A 17,194-nucleotide genomic window follows, 5' to 3' on the forward strand; every position below is an offset into this window, starting at 1 on the left:
TCATGCAAAGATATTTTCATGGTTTCCAGCTTCTTAAATGTGAAGATTTGCTGATATTATAAACTGTGCATCAATGTCTTGTAGACTGTGATTGATAGAACAAAACAAGCAATTGAATGGCAGCAGTTTGGGATTATTAATCAGTTCATCAAGAAATTCATCTCTTGGCAGAAACATGTACCAGGACTCTCAGGGTGATTGTACGATTTAAATATCAGAATAATGTTTTACCAAGAGCTAAAGCGTCATACCTGTCTGAGAGTAAATCCAGACCCATGACCGGACCGATCCCCATGCCCATGCCGGGGCCCATCATGCCTTGGTATGACGGGTAGTAGGGCATCCCCTCGTCTTCTGCGTTGAAGAAGCAGTCGATGATCTGCGAGTCGGCGTACAGGCAGCGAAACTCCCGGTCGAAGCTTTCGGCGATGCGACCTGAGAAATGCATCACCATGTTGCTGTGCACCTGAGCAGACAGCCAGGTGAAACTGGAGAGGAGACGGGAAGGAGGAGGAAAAAGAGTGAGGCCAGTGAGCTGTACAGTAGATGACCTAAAGCAGTATGAGGCCCCTGAGTGGCCCACAACAGAGTGTGCTGGTGTAAACTCAGTTTATTTAGCATATTCTCTAAGAAATACAGCAAAGGAGTATATTTTCAGGTTCTTTCATACACTGGTCAGTTTAGAGATTTTGGGCTGTTTTGCTTCCATAACACGTCTGAAGAAAATGCTTAAAAAACACATTTTGGTTTTTATTTGTTACACTTTATTTATTTGTGTCTGTAGTTTTCCCCAAAAGTTAGCATTAGATAACCCTTTATTACAAAAACCTTTGTCTCTAATATGACAACAAAAGAATTTTGAACCTGGTTTTATCCAACATTCAGATTTCTGGTCTGGAAATGTGTGTAAATTAGCCCATTTTTATTTAGCTAATACCTCGTTTGCACATTTTAACATAACATTTCAGAAAAAAATTATTGTCTTAATGTAAGTAATCAACTGTGGACATTCCATTCTGATGTTGCTCTTCTGTCATGTTATTCATTTTTTGACCACATGTGCTTCAAAACAGTGTGCTCGTTAAACAACTGAATGGGAAATAGCAAGATGGTAAACAGGAAATGACATCACCTAATAATCAGGAAGCTGACCCTCCCTCATAAGTCTGCATTCTGTGTACTGAGTCGGATTATAAAAGCAGCCACAATCAGCTGTCTGTAGATGATCTCCCTCTATCTCCAGCTGATAAAACCGCAGATCAGCCTCAACAACTTCCTGGACTCTGAGTCATTGCGGTGACTCATCAGCTCCTCTGTCAGCAGCAGACAGGTGCACGAACACTGAAGACGCCTGAGCGGCAGAAACGATGCTCTAATGGTTGAACAGAGGACACAGACTGAGAGCTACAGGATCATACGAATGTCTGAGCTCAGTACAGTCAGTCACATCCGACCTTTGACCAAGCACACATCGATATTTGCTGCACGCGTCAGACACAACGTTGGACGAAATTAAGCTTTCATCGTGAACCTCTTGAGGAGGTACTGATATTAATTGTGTGACTTCCTGTTGGGTCTGAGGTCAGGCACCAAGAGGCTTTTTTGTACGTCTTGGTATGGTATATGTGTCTACAGATTTTTGTGTGTGTACTTGAAAAGTGCTGCCGGGGCTGCTTCTTTAAACTGTTGCAGCTAAAAGGCCTATTTTATGGCAAAACATAGATTATTGACGCCCCACCTTGTGGTCGTCACCATGGCGGTTTGTCGGAGCCAGCGGAGGTGACTTACCGCATGTTGAGCTGCTCTCATTGGCTGTGCAACTTTCCTGACACCCCCAGTTTAACTAAGCCACTTTCCACTTTCCAATCTTTAATCCTTTAAACAACCTCATGAAAACTAAATGAGAAAGCTTCTTTAATAATCTCTGCAGAGACGAAACCACATCAGTTAAACCCTCCCAAAGGCGTGCTGCACTCTGGGAGACGCATGCTGAGACACTGAGTGTGTTTCACAGCAGCCAAACAGAACCTGCAGGACAGCTTTCCTTTGTCATAAATCACTCACTGCCACTCACATGCTGTGTTGGACTCAAGTCACCTCAAGTTAAATTCCTGGTAAGAGGAACTGATCGGAGCACGCCTTCGCTGCATGAACCGTAAATCATAGTTTGTTTCCGTCAAGAAGAAAGGAGTCTTACAGGCCAATTAAGTTGTTTGAGACTCATTATCACTTTACCAGAGAAGTCATATAAAATCAGACTTGGGTCATATTTCGTGTGTCACTAACATTGGACTTAACTGTTATCAATATTTCTAATACCGTAGATATATTTGTAGATTCTAGTTAAATTCAGCTGCATCTAACAATTATTTTCATTATTGACTTCTCCGTTGGTTATTTTCTCCTTTAATTCATTTGTTGTCATAAAATGAATTAAAATGTCAAAAAAATTTACAAATCACTGTCTGGTTTTGTCCACAACCCAAAGAGATTCAGTTTACTGTCACAGAGGACTAAAGAAAGCGGAAAATATTCCCATCTGAGAAGCTGAAATCAGAATTTGGACATATTCTCCCCATAAAAAACGACTCGAAACTATTTAGTTAATAATAGTTGACAACCAATTGATTAATGTTTAGCATTAATTATCACTTAATGAACATTTAATAAATGTTTTATAACAGACTACAGTTGTACAGTATACATATTTTATTTTTATATTTATATGTACTTTATATTTTATAGAATATATTGTTTCCACTTCATTTTTGTATTATTTTTAATTGTCTGATATTTTTTAATTTTTATTATTGTTATTATTATAATCATTATTATTATTATGGTTGGCACGCAGGAGGAGTTAGAGGTGTTTTTATAACTACATTAGAGCATGTTATAAACCAATAATTACATGTCAATATAGAGCTTAAAGGTAGGGTAGGCAATCCTGTTCAGAAGCACGTTTTGTTATACTGGGTGAAATGGTCCCTCTGTTGTCAGAGGAATCAATTCGTTATGTCTTCAGAAAAAAGAACGGAGAAAATCAGAGCTCTCTGTCAGCTGCAGGACTGAGAAAACCTTCAAGACCAATCGTGCCCTTTACGGTCGAAGGAACAAAAACCAATCGATGCCTTGCATGGTCTAGATTCTGCAGCCCCGCCCCATCTGTCCTGCTGCTGCAGCGCACGCCGTGTAGGCTGGTCTTAGCCGGAAACAAGACGAGACGCCAGATTCCAGAACAGCAATAACTGAGAGTACCGTTTCCACGGCACTTGTAACGGTTACTTGTAACGGTTTGCCCCGAGAAAAAGGCAAAGAAAGAAAGCCGGAGGATCGAAACAGGCAGCTGACAAAAAGGCGTTCTGGATAAAGCAAGAGGTCAAAGCGAGTCCATCAGCTAGCTTTTGAGACGCTGGAACAATGAGGGATCAGAAGTGGTCTTGAACAAGTGTGCACGCGTGCCTGCTCTCTTCTCCTGCTGCACCGGTAGATATATTAATTTGGCATTTGGGGATGATTTGTTATTCTTCATGGAATATGATAGACTTTTTGTGACAGCGTAAATGCTAATAAGCGCCGCCTCTGCCTAGCCCACGCGGCCCGCCGCGCGCCCCCCCGGCCCGCGGCGCACGCGCCGTGGCCCAGCCGAGCGGGCCGCCGCGCGCCGGCCCCCCCGGCACCGGCCGCCGCGCGGGCCGCCGACGCACCGGCGGCACCGCCGCGGCGCAGGTCGGCGCCCGAGGCCGCCCGACCCAGCGCGCTGTACGCAGCGACCTAGTCTCTGTGAGTTTAAACGGTCGGTGACGCTAGTATCTGAAAGATTATATATATGAATTTTTAAAGATATTACTCTACCGATAGTCGTCAGTGTTCGCATTTTATTGTTATAAAAAGACGTATATATTTGGCGTTTTTACGTTTTACAAGAACTGCGGTGATGTAAACGGTAGCCTAACGTTAACGTCCAGTTTGTGTGGGCGGGGCTTGGCAACACACTACGGGAGGGGGGGAGAGGGGTGGAACCATGAGCCAATCAGAGGAGGCAGGAGGCGGAGCTATTTTCAAACCTTGCTAGCTCTCTCGCTAGCTTTCCAAGATTACCAACCCCAGCTTTAAGGGTTAAAGTAAAGCACAGCTGCCATGTATGTGATGTATTATCTCTGGAACACTTTGTTCTGTATTAACAGATAGAAACCGACAGTATCTGCTGAATATCAGTGAATCAGTGTGTATTATTTGCTACTCAAATAAACCAATCAGTTTTATATGAATGGGAACGGGCACTGCCCAGGTATCAAAGTGTAAACTGGCATGTTCATGGGTTTTAATATCACAGTGTGTAGATGGCGAGGGAGGGAGGGAGGGAGGCGCAGGTGATAAGATAACATTTGACTGTTCACTTGGCACCTCTGTGAACCTCGCCCTTCATTCCTCAGTCAGCAGGGTGGTTTGCTGCCTGTCGGCCTGCATACCTGACTACCTGTTGCCACACACCTGAAAACACATTAAACTGTGAGCTAAAAACACTCGGCTGCTGCCATCGGGTCTAATTTGATCATATAAACATAAAAGATATAATAAGTCCTGACTGGACAGGATGTGACATAAGGACGAAGAGGAAGGAAACTGAGGGCAGCGCGGCACACAGACAGGTGTAGACACGCCCGAATCAGCTGATCAATAGTACAAAGATGAAAGAATGTGTCAATATGGACTCTCAAATATGTGTCACGATTTTTATTCTAGTCATCATAAATATAAGCTGAGGGTTGGTTCAGTGAGAACAATGCTACCGGATCCACTGGCTGCTGCTCTGTGGCTTTAACTTCAGCTCATTATTAGTCACAACGTCATCCACAATATCTTTATTTCTACTTCACTACCTGTGATTCATGGCCACTTTATGAAAGCTGTTGATAGATTGAATGAGGATTTCTTGGCTATGTGAAACCAGTTGAATAGGATTTTTTCATGTAGGCAGGATAAAGACTTCAGGCAGGCAGAGCTGGCGGCCATTTTGGGGCCCTAAATCGGTAGTTCTGAACTTGGGGGTCGGGGCTAGCACGCTGGTCTAGGCACCTGCAAACGGGACGCTGCAGCTTGATTATTAAGCTGCTGAACACACATTTGACAGAAACCAGATTTCTATAGTGTCAACATGTTTCCAGTGTACCTGATTTCTCTGAACTAAGTAAACTGTGTGCATGTGAATGTGCAGAAAGAGTTTTCAGACCGGTCTGACCTAAACTGTTCCTCCTCTCCGTAATCCAGCTACTCTGCTTTTTCTCACAGGGAATGGGAACTTGTATTTGTCCTCTCAGCTTGAGGGGATAAATCAAAGAATAATGTCACTAATGATATTGTGACGACGTGCGTGTGAGTCTCCTGGGTACATATGAACTGAAAATAATCTCGGAGCAGCTGGAGTACGATTTCTAGAACCGCACACATGTTCATGTCATTATCATATTCATATTATCAAATGAGGCCAATTCAGATTCAGAGTGAACAACCAGTGTGAAAGAGCCCTCAGTATCTTTCTAATATCTGTCTGAATCTGTAGAAGAAGAGGGATTGATATGGTGGACGAAGGACATGCAACTGATAATGTTCAGACAGCAAGGAGGCAAAAATCCTTCATCTGCTCACTGCACAAAAGGACAAAGACCTTGGAAATGAGTCTTATTTTTGGTCTAAAAACTAAAAATAATGTCAAGCATGTTTTGCATTAGAAAAGTAATCTGGTTTAAGAAAATATATTTATTTGATTATATTTAAGAGTATCTGAATTGTTTCTGGAAGAGCTGCTTTCGCATTTCTTTGTGCGGTGTTGACATAAAAAGTAACTGAACGTTCTGTGTCTCTGTTCATCTTCTGATCTTTTACAAAGTGCTGTGAGTTTGACGTTGGTGAAGGAACTGTCCACTGTTTGGTTTTCCTCTCTCTTCAGTGGCGTGCCAATGTGATAGCTCCGCCAGAAAATGAATATATGTCCCCTTATCATTAAAAATGTAAATTCAAACGATGGGTAATAATAGATTATGAGGACACTTTACGATCCTGTCTGACAGGCAAAGTCTAATGCAACCTTATCAACAAAGCTCCAGAAGTTCGACTTTTAAAAAACACTAATAGTCTGCTATCAATGAGAATGGCCTTTGAGGAAGAAGTTATAAATACACCAGGAAGTGAAGGGATCATGATCAACACTGCCTCTCTCCTGCTGGTACTCAGAGTTTTACAGCCCTGTTTGTCTCGCAGATTCACTGGTACATTACGCTCACACTCACGCACTCACACAACAGAAGTGGGTGTACACACTTCTCCCTGAGGGAATAAAGAGCAGCAAAACAAAATGGATCCAAGCAGAGGATGAATAAGTGACACTTCTGTTCCTCAGATCTTTATATCACGACTGGATTAAAGCTGCAACAGTTAATCAGTTGATTCAAACTATTTTAAAGGCGTACTGTGCAGGATTTTCCTTAAAGAACAATATATAGACTCAATCATCACTTATGAGTTATATTGAATCTCTTTGGGTTGCTCGGATAAAAAGACATTATAACTTTTAATGATTCAAATAAAGCATTTTCTTTGACTATTTTCTGACATTGCCTGTCTTCTTTTACTGCACTCACTAGTAATGCCTCTGCTATGTTGAGCGTTTGGCTGTAACTACAGGTATTACTCAGGTATTCTCGTAACAGTTTCAAATACCACCACCAGCTCCTCGCTCACAGCAGCGGAGTCACGTCTCTGCACAAACCGAGCATTGTCGCTCAGCTTATCCCCACACGGACATTTGCAAATCACAATATGGCTTCCTCCTGTAATCGTCCTGCTCATCGGGGAGGATGCAAAGTAACCGTCTGACTGCTGACGGCGAGCAGGCCGCGGGCTCTGCTGCTGTCAGACAACTATTTTTATGTTCGTATGTGTTGTATTGACTGTGCGTTCAGTCCGAATGTCTCAGTCCACCTACACATCTCTTTACAGCTGATCTTTTTTCACTCCAGGCTTCTTCCAGACTTTCTTAGATTGCTGCAACATTATGTACATTTTAAACGTCATAACACACACCACTACTCAGCCACAAAGTGCCTCTTACACTGCACTTCTATAAAGTTGTAAGACTTGCAAGAGACAGATTAAAATCAGAAACTAGGGCCATGCAATTGTCCCTTCTTAGACAATCTGATGCATATCTAGATGCATTGGCTTCAGGGACTCAAGGTAGCTGTATTAGCATCCTCAGAGTCCTCGTCGCCTGCATAGGTGTCACCGTGCCATCTCACCAGGTAAATGTTAAGATCAGTCGAGCTACGACGGTCTGACAGATCTTACAAATGGACAGACTTTTGTTCAACTTTTCTTCCATCTTATAGAATCCAAATGTCTTCCAAACTTTAGATTTTATATCTGATGGCGCACTGTAAACATTAGTGCAACCCTGGCGTTGACAAGAGTGACCTTTAGACGCTGTTAGCAGCAAAGCTTCAATCAACAGATTCATAACATTTAGATCGATCCAGGGGTCTGCGTAACAATGTAGTTGCATCTATAACGTTAAAACTGATTTCCGACTCGTATCGGGTTCAAAATGGATCCTACATTTCCCAGAAAGCAACTCAATGATGTTTTTCATTAGAACTTCCATAACATGTTAATGCTCATGTCTTTCCAACTTGACATTCCGAGTTTGCTGTGATCAATTTGTAGTATTTAACACTTATTAACAAAAAATATCACTTGCACCACCTTTAATAATATATTATAATAATAAATTATGCAAGTTCCTCGAGTAACATCTCTAGTTTTTTACTTTTGAGTTTCCTTTATCTAATTTCCCGACTGACTCTCCAAAGAACATTTATAGTTTTTATAGTTAATCATTTAAAGTCCACATTGATGTTAAAGGAGTGGTGCATTGAAAGAAGGGGGCACAAAGCTAGTGAATGAAAGTGCTTAATGATTGTTAGCGTGTGTGTATTTGTTTCTACCTGTATGACCCGGCGATGACCTCTTCACAGTCGATGATCATAAACTTCTCCAGGACCTGACCGGTGAACTTCTTGCCGCTCTTGGTGCAGTACGTGTCCCCGCACACAGTGCGAACACGCATGTTCTGCACACAAACACACAAACACACTGTGTTAGAAACACACAAACACACTCGCTAAATGCAGGCTCACAATAAAGATAACAGGAAATCTGAAACTTGTAGCCTGATTCTGATAAAAACACAAACTCTTGTACACCATTTAAAATTTACACAAGGGAAAAGCAAATAGACATCAAAACAAAGAATAATGAAAACTACTGCTACTAAAAATGGAAACACATTTAGCAGCTTAAGTAGCTGAAAGGAGTCTTCTAAATGTTAATTTTAGTTATAAATGTTTATTTTGCTTGATCCGATCTGATCTCAAAGACCGATATCCGGGTTATTCAAGGTATTTTATTTTATATATTGAGCATGAACCTGAACCTGATCTATTGGAATGAAGTTTTGGAATTGGTCCAGCAGCCAGTCCATCTACTAAAAGTGCTCACTGTTACCACTGACAGGCTCAGATTGTTATTCTAAGTTTCTGATGACATTATGGAAAGAGAGACAGACAGAAGTAGATGTTTCTTTAAGGAGTAAGATCCTTATTGTTTGTTTATTGTCTCTCTCTCTCAATGAATTTCTTGGTAACAGTCCTCAGGATAATCTTTTCTCCACAGGACAGATTTTAGTTTTTAGGTGTGGCTTCATTCTGTTGCTAAAGAGCACTTCAGCAGAGCAGATGCCTTGCAGATAAACCATCATGTTTGTTTTTTTACTACAGAATTTTAAAAACCCACGTAGCAAAGGTTGAAATGACATTTGCCAAAGTAAACCACACACTGTAAAGTCCTGCTGCACATTGCCCTCTCCTCTATCACTTCTGTGTGACTTCTAGAAGTTGAGTGTAGAGACAGATATACTGCTGAGGTTGCAAAACACTCAATTACACTGAGTTACAGCTCAGTTTACGCTAGCTAACAGGCTATCAGGAATTGAAATACGGTGTAATAAGAAGACTAAGAGTCTACATCCGGCTCTGTGAGGCTGTACTTGAGCACGACATCAGCATGCTAACATGCTAATATGCTGATTCAATGTTTACCATCTTAGTTTGGTGTGTTACCATGCTAACATTTGCTTATTAGCACTAAACACAAAGTATCACTGAGGCTGATGGGAATGTCTTTCTGCAGGAATTAAGTCATCAACCAAAGTATTTAAAGGTAAAGGTAAAGGATTCATCCTCTGGATCAGTGGGGGGGTCAGGACCCCTACCAGGGGTCGCCAAAGCGTCATAGGCGGTTGCGAGGCCTTCTTGATTTTAAGGCGTGCTAGAAAACTAAAAAAATATACACAGTAGACTCTGTATAGACTATCTCAGCATTTGGTTCACTTCTGAGAGAAAGGAAAAGCAAAGTAAATACACTGACACTGTTTTTGAGACGGGAGAGCGTGAAGAATGAAGAGAGTTAACACAGTAGAAGTCCTGTCTGAAGGTCACGTAGCCTCCGCCTCACTCGCTGTGGAAAAAGTGCCGACTGGAAACAGCAGCAGTCTTTTAGTAGAAAATACTGGTCTGCTAATTAACCCAATTAGCCATTTAGCTGTGGCTTTTGCTTCCTGGAGCTCGTCTGTATCTCGGTTCAATGACTGACCCCGTTAACTGGCAACTTCATTCAGCTGAAAGCTGGTACTGAGATAAAATATTGTATCCCTTATGAAGTAATTTTTAAAAAATAGCCGTCGAAATCACAACAGAGGAAATTCCTTCACCACAACAGCCCGAACTGAATCCCTGCAGTCGTGCTGTTAGCACCGATACAGTTTCTAATCGTTATTGATGACCATGACATTCAGCCTGGAGGTCAACTGCAGAGCTAAAGTGAAAGTTAGATAGGAACATTTACAGGTTGTAACTAGTTACAAAGGATTACATAACTCTTTACATTACATACATTACATAACTGATCTTTAGCTTAAAGTTATTTACCCAGACAATAAGCAGCTCTTTACTGTCTCTGGACCTAAAGTTGAACTCAGTGTGAACATTTGTATTATATTTGCTCAGTGTGTATTTCTGTCTCATATGTTTGTATAAGTGAAACTTACACCCAGGTGTGAGTTCTGGATGTCGAGCGCGGAGCACATTTCTGTAAAGTTGTCGAGGTTTTTCTCGTCCAGCAGGATGTAGACGGGGACCCGGCGCTTGTTGGACGCCTCCATGAGATCACACAGCAGGTCCACGTCTGTAAACACGTCCATCACCAACGCTATCACCTGGAGCAGCAGGGAGACAGGAGAGACGTTAGCATGCAGCGTTTCATCAAGATTTCATGAGTGTGGTCCTCTTTGTGGCTCCACTCTTCAGCTAAAACTTTATATTACTTATAAACGCATCTTCTGTCCTTTGTGGGCCCCTGTAGGATGAAGAAAGCAGTCTGAAGAAGAGGAAAGATTTGTAATATGTAGGGCTGGAATGATTAGTTGTTTCATTTATTAATTACAAACTTAGTGACACGCAGACAAAAAATGACTACAAAGAGACACAAACAACAAGAAAGACACAAAATAACAACAGAGACTCCAAACATTAGTTAGATGTTTAGGAATAAGTTGAAAATCAATCGCCAACAATTTTGATAATTGATTAATCATTTATTTTAAGTCAAGCAAACAACATTCTCTGCTTCCAGCCTCTGAAATCTGAGGAATTTATCTGTTGCATACTGAACACTTTGGGGTTCAGTTAGGATCACTTTTGGATCCAAGGACCGCCATAGAGTACCGAAGGGAGCAGTGACAACAGAATCAGATACAGCATTAAAAGCTGGGTGGAGGCGGGTTGCAGAGGAAGCAGCTTAAATAAGGCGCCCTGAACGATATCTGCCAACTGGACGCTTAGGAGGGGATCAGCTAAGACATGGGATCGCTGGCATTGTGAATGAACTCAATTTACGGGCTGGTGATTGGAAAAAAAAAAAGTCAAAATGGAGTCTGGGAAACGGTGACCGACGTTCTCAAGTTCATTTTATAGAATAAACATTGTAATGAAAACATAATCGACTGAATAATCAGTGATCTTAAATTGCTCTCCTGAATAATATGTGTTGTTTCATGTTTAATGCAATAATGTTTCAACCATCAACCCTTTACCCCAGAGGCTGCCATTGCTAACATAATGGATGAGGGTTTAATTACGACTCTGTTAGCAAAGATTTATGACTCAAAAATTAAAAAAGATTATTACAGCTTCAAAACACATTCATAAAGTCTTCCGAGTTTGTCACCGTGGTCGGATTAACCTGTTCTGATGTCCTGGGGTAAAAGCTTTTGTCAGGCATATTGCATGGCAGCTTTATTAATATTCTGAGCTCCTGAAACCAGCCAGTACTCCAGTATAGGACTCCTATAGTCCTACCTGGCCCCGTGTCAGTTAGTTTGTGGTAATGAAAATGCATGTGAGGCCTTATGTAACATTATTACACACACATGCCAAGAACGCGTTAGACAGCACATAGCTGTGAGCATACACACAGGAACAGACACGTTCTTGTCCACAGGCACATATGTGTGCAAATGAATAACACACTTAAAACGACTGAACGCACAGATACAGAACGCAGCTCACAGAATGGATCAGCTGGAGTACGCAGGAAGTCTGTTTCACTGAGCACTTAAAAGGCAATTAGTTAAAGGACCAGTGTGTAGGATTTAGTGGCTTGTAGCAGTGTAGTTGCTGACTGCAACCCCCTCGCCTTCCAAACATGTAGGAGTAATTATTACTATTAATATTTATTTATCATTATATTACATTACATTCTAAATGTTACACATTTAAGTTTTAAAAGACACTTTGAGAGGGATGCTGTCGAGGCAGGACCAGGATCTGAAGGCCATTGCTGCCGTTTAACTTACTGTAAGTCTCCCAGAATGCACTGCAACTGAAACTCAAAGTTCATTCGTTGTTATAATCTCGTGAATGTCACACTGAAGTGAACTTTAGATAAGTTGAGTGAACAAATGTGCAGTTCTGTTTATCAGCTGTATCCACTGACTGATGAACTGCATTCAGAGTGTCATTTGATCTTAAACCTGCTGACTCGGCACAAACACGTGAGAAAGAGGTCAATGTGACGACCGAGCCGACAGAAAGCAGCTTCTCCAATTTGTTGTATTTCTACATTTTGTAGAATATTTCCTGCAGGGGTTGGACAGGTTTAGTTTTCTCTCACTGTTGGTTCAACTGTTTTTATTTTTATTAACAGACTCATGCATATAACAAGTCTATTAACACATAGGGAATAAGGAAGTGTCTGTGACTCAGAGGCAACCTGTCTGCCAATAAACCAATTGTTTTTCTTATACAGCTGTTATGTGGTCAGTTTAGATATCATGAGACAATTTCGTAACAGTGATCATAAACTCATAATAACAATAATTTTAACTTCATTTTAGTTTTACAGCATCCAAAGTGGCCACCATGCCCTCGGATGGATTACTGAACAGGCTGCCATAAGTGACCGTGTGGGACAGCCAATCAAATGACAACACAGAGACACAAACTACCACAAAAAGAGGTCTCACAAAGACACAAAATGACACATGCACATTTAAAAACAACTACATAGAGACATAAAACCTCCACAGACAGACACAAAACGCAGCCTCTGGTCTCATAATCCATCCTCGGTCAGCCTCACTAAAAGCCAGTGATTAGGGAATGAAACTTTTCTGATCCCTGAGCCGAGGTCAGCTGTTAAATGAGTGACAGAGCGAGCTGTCGGCCTCGGTGCCATGAGGGAGATAAGAGCTGATCCAACGTGACAGCAGCCGGGAGGACGGACCTGCTCGGGCCTGCTGCATTTGTTTGTAAGCAAACCAAGTGGAAACCACTGGAGGGAGGGAGGGATGAACGTGCTCAGGTGGAAGAGTGGAAAACAGAGAAACTCCCAACTGACAGCAGGAATAATGATTTCTTTATCGTGTTGTTTGTCAGGAAAAGATCCAGACGTGTTAATACAAATAAAAAAATGATTCTCCCTCATTTAAAGTTTGTTTTTATGAGTAGGATGAAGGGAACTAAGACCTGAATTTCATTGTACAACCCGGCTTTGTAAAGTGACAATTAAATAAGTTATTATTTCACCACGTGTGTTAGCCTCAAATTGATTTACTGTTTATATTTGTATTACCTTATTATCAGATTATCAATGAACTGTAAAAACACTTTGAAATGCACTGACATGAGGGAAAGGTGATGTACAAATAAAGTATGTGCACTGGAGCCTCCACATCACAATCTAATGTACTGTATTTTGGATCATGATCAACTAGTCAAATCAAACTAGTTAAGGTGTCACAAAGTCATCTTGTAGGTAAGTACATTAGTTTAACTAAAGCTCGAACATCATAATAAAGTAATAATGAGCAGAACATATTTAGCTATTTCTGCTCAATGGCGGCATTGTCACTGGTAAATAATGAGGAAAAGCTTTTGAACTCATTAAACCTCCAGTGGAAACAGTGCAGACGTCACCGAGGGAGTTCTTGGCTTTACAGTGAATTTAATGTACCCATCCATCCTTAGGGCACCAGCTGACACTGGATGAATGACATGGTGTCCACTTGAGGACCCCTGCAGCCCCCTGGACTGTGAAAACCAGGTTACCTCTATTAGCCTACATTCTATCATTGATTAACTGATCAATTAGTGTTTATTTAGGTCTCATTAAGCATCAGTGTGCCCAACTAATTCCAGCTTTTAAGAAGATTAAATGGCAGTTGCTGAATAAGTTGCTCAATAAGGTTAAATCATTATTAGGCTACATTAGTACAGATATCATATTTGTGTCTGATTTCAGAAATATATATATATAAAAATATCTACATAATCTCCCTATTTAACCTGATACAACCTCTTTACATATCCATGTAGTTATGAACTATTCCAGTAAAATGGTAGACTTTAAATGAAAGTCTTCTCATGTTTCCCACATCCAATGCGCTCTTACCTTCTTGGCTTTGTTGATCAGGGACCTGATGAGGTCTTTGACGTTGTGAGACTTGTCCCTCTGGAAGTAGATCTGCGTCTCCGACGGTCCGTATCTCGCCGGGGAGTCCGGCCAGCCGAGCTCCAGCATCGGCGGCTCCTCGTCGGACATCATCGGGAAGTAAGTCCCGGAGGTGAGCTCGGACACTGCGTCCCCGTCCCCGAAGTCCCGGTCGTTGGGGCCGGTGCCGTTGCTCTCGGAGCTGCACGCCTTGGCCGCATGCTGGGTGATGTATCGGACCTCCAGCGGGGACAGAAAGTTGACCTCCCGCTCCTCGGAAAGGACCCTGCGGTACTCCTTCTCCCCGTGCTCCAGCAGGGCGTCCGTCGCCAGCCGGGCCGCCTCGTTGTGGCTCAGCTCCAGCGTGGAGCCCTGCCGCCACGGGTTCTTCACCTCCTCCAGCCGGGAGGCGAGCTTGCCCAGGGGCTTCCTGCCGGACGGGGCCGGCCGCAGGCCCTCCGAGCTGAGCATGGTGCTGGTGGAGTCAGCAGTCCTGGGATTAAAGTCTGGTTCAAGGTTTTATACAATCCTCACCACGAATATCCTCTAATGTTCAGACCGGATTCTGGATGAGCTTTAAAACTCTTCTACAAACATTATTGCAAAGAAATCTACAACAAAACAGTTGATCAATAATCGATCAGGTTAGAGTGCACAGCTGCACACACACACTCACACACACTCTAACGCTCCGATAGTGTCATTGTTCTGTCGGTAATAGTCCAGATCTCCACCGGTTCCCCTCCGAGGCTGAAATGGTCCTCGCTTCTCTAATTCCCTGTCACACAGACAGGAACTGAGTCCCAGGAGCCTTTCAGCACAGCAGCCACCTCTCCTCTCAGTGTGTGTGTGAGTGAGAGAGTGAGTGTGTGTTTGTGAGAGAGAGAGTGTGTGTGAGTGTGTGTTTGCTGCTCACCTGTTGCTACCTGTCCTGTCATTGGTTTCCAACGTGGACAGGCTCCTCCTCCTCTGTCTCTCCGTTGTCAAGCCAACCGGTTCACAACAGATATGCTGCTTCTGGTTAGACATTTCAAAATAAAGTCCCACGAGAGAGTGATGTTTGGATACAGCTGATAATGGCAATGCTTTATTTTACAGGTCCAAGCTTCCGAGGAATGATATGAATCCACTATTTATTTATTATTGGAAACATCAAAAAATGCTTTGATTGCTGTAGTTTTACACAAAATATTTGTACTTGTTATTCATTATTATTTTTGTATTCTATACACCCAAAAGTAAGAAAAACAAGTCATTCATTTATATACACATACACACACATAGTATGTGCACAAATATTTATGTACATGCATACATTCATGCATCCATACAGATATAAGAAAGAAACAAATATAAATACATTAAATTAAATAAATAAATAAGGGGTTGTATGTCTATTTCTCCTCTAAGATGAATACTCTGAGTCAGTCTATAAGTTTATTTGCTTTCCCAAAGTCTGCCTCTGTACATCTGTGAGTTATTTTGTTAATGTGAGAGTAAGTAATTTCATAAATGAATGAATGACCCATAACTAACCCCACCTGTGGGATTTGCTGTATTGTTTCTGTCACCTGCTTATAGACAGCATTTGCATTCCAATGATCTGCTGTGGACTAACAAACACTAGCTGTTTTCCCCTATTTTAACTTAACTTAACTTAACCTTTTTTTTATTTCCATGAAATTTAAAGAAAATGCTTATAATATGACATTTTTCAGAACCATAAAATAAAGCTCTGCTCTAATAATTTACATGGTTAATATTTGTATTAGTTAGTTATTGTTGTATTTGGTCTAAATAGGTTAAAAGAGACAAAAAGTATGTATTTCAGGGACAGATGTTACATCTTGAAGATAACACAATAAATGATTACACGTCGTTATCAGTCAACTCTTTTTGTCCAGTAATGTTGCATGTAGGAACAGGGTTTGTGTGCTTATTAATCTTATGATATTAGATGAAGGTAATGTATGTAATCTCACATATTTAACGTTTTAATAAAACACTATAATCTATGATAATGATTTATAAATTGTGCCTTTTAAACTGTCTTTATATATTAATACATTAAATAAATTTTTCTCATTTGCTGCCCTACGTGCTGTTCTGTTGTGCTTTTATTTTGAAAGCAGAACTTCTGGTCTCCAGTGTGTCTTTGGCAGGGTTGTTTCTCCCTCTGAAAACATCTGATAATCACTTTGATCCTGTCCAGTCACTGGGTTGAATTGAGTTAAATTTGAATCTGGAAAGACAATGGAGTAGTGATGGAAGGTAAATGAGTTACTGCGTCCTTCCTTCACGTCCTCTCTCACAAACAGCAGAAAGGTTTGCAATCTCTCTCTGGCTCTCTCTGCTCACATGATGTGTGAAATGGAAACCCCTCCCCTCTCCTCCCTCTCCTCCCCCTCCTCCCCTGAGACTCTCTGTCTCTGTGGTACCATGTTACATGTAGGCTACAACCCCAATTCACCTAAAAGCTGCTCTCTCTCCCTTCCACATGCATAATAATGTTCACATATAGTGATGTTAAGGCTGGTCGGATGTCAGATACAGGACAGCAATCGAAAACACTTTATGGTTGCTCATATGTTTGCTAGAACATTGGGAACTACATTATAAATGGCTTGTCTGTACTATAAAACACACACACACACACCTCCATCTGCTATGTAGGGATCAAGTAATTATCCGGCACGGCCGGATTACTGCCTTCAGACCTGCATTATAGTTGTTCTGTTGCTCAATAACAGACTGAAACGGTCTGTATTTATAATTACATATATATTATATAATCTCTATAAATATCAGAGATCAAACCATCATAATAACTCTAAAAATGTTCTCTCCCATGTTGAGCAAAAGATACAATGTCTCAGCTACAACCGTATGCTACACTACGACATCATCAATCTCATATCTCTCAACCATATTCTTTAATCTATGGACATGACTCCTTTTTAGACTATTAGGAAAAGATCATTCAGCTGCAGCCATTACAACTGCTTTATTAATATTAAAGATTTTGAATTAATCTTACAAAATGTTGAATGATAAATGTCACACTCACAAATATTCCATCAACAAATAAATA

At 41.3% G+C, this 17,194-nt stretch overlaps 1 protein-coding gene across 1 annotated transcript in view; it reads right to left on the reverse strand.

Annotated features, from left to right (window-relative positions):
• The window catches only part of fam83c (family with sequence similarity 83 member C), an 18,986-nt gene extending 3,939 nt beyond the window's left edge, over positions 1-15,047 (reverse strand). Inside the window, exons 1-4 of the mRNA XM_035661835.1 lie at positions 14,065-15,047; positions 10,163-10,330; positions 8,004-8,128; positions 252-488 (exon numbers count right to left, since the gene is read on the reverse strand). Of these exons, the coding sequence (XP_035517728.1) occupies positions 252-488; positions 8,004-8,128; positions 10,163-10,330; positions 14,065-14,574 (1,040 nt within the window). The 5' untranslated portion in view covers positions 14,575-15,047. The remainder of the gene's footprint in view (positions 1-251; positions 489-8,003; positions 8,129-10,162; positions 10,331-14,064) is intronic.
• Positions 15,048-17,194: the final 2,147 nt, after the last annotated feature.

This window comes from Morone saxatilis, unplaced genomic scaffold (assembly GCF_004916995.1).
Source record: "Morone saxatilis isolate NCDOM2014 unplaced genomic scaffold, NCSU_SB_2.0 Contig18, whole genome shotgun sequence".
NCBI lineage: Eukaryota > Metazoa > Chordata > Actinopteri > Moronidae > Morone > Morone saxatilis.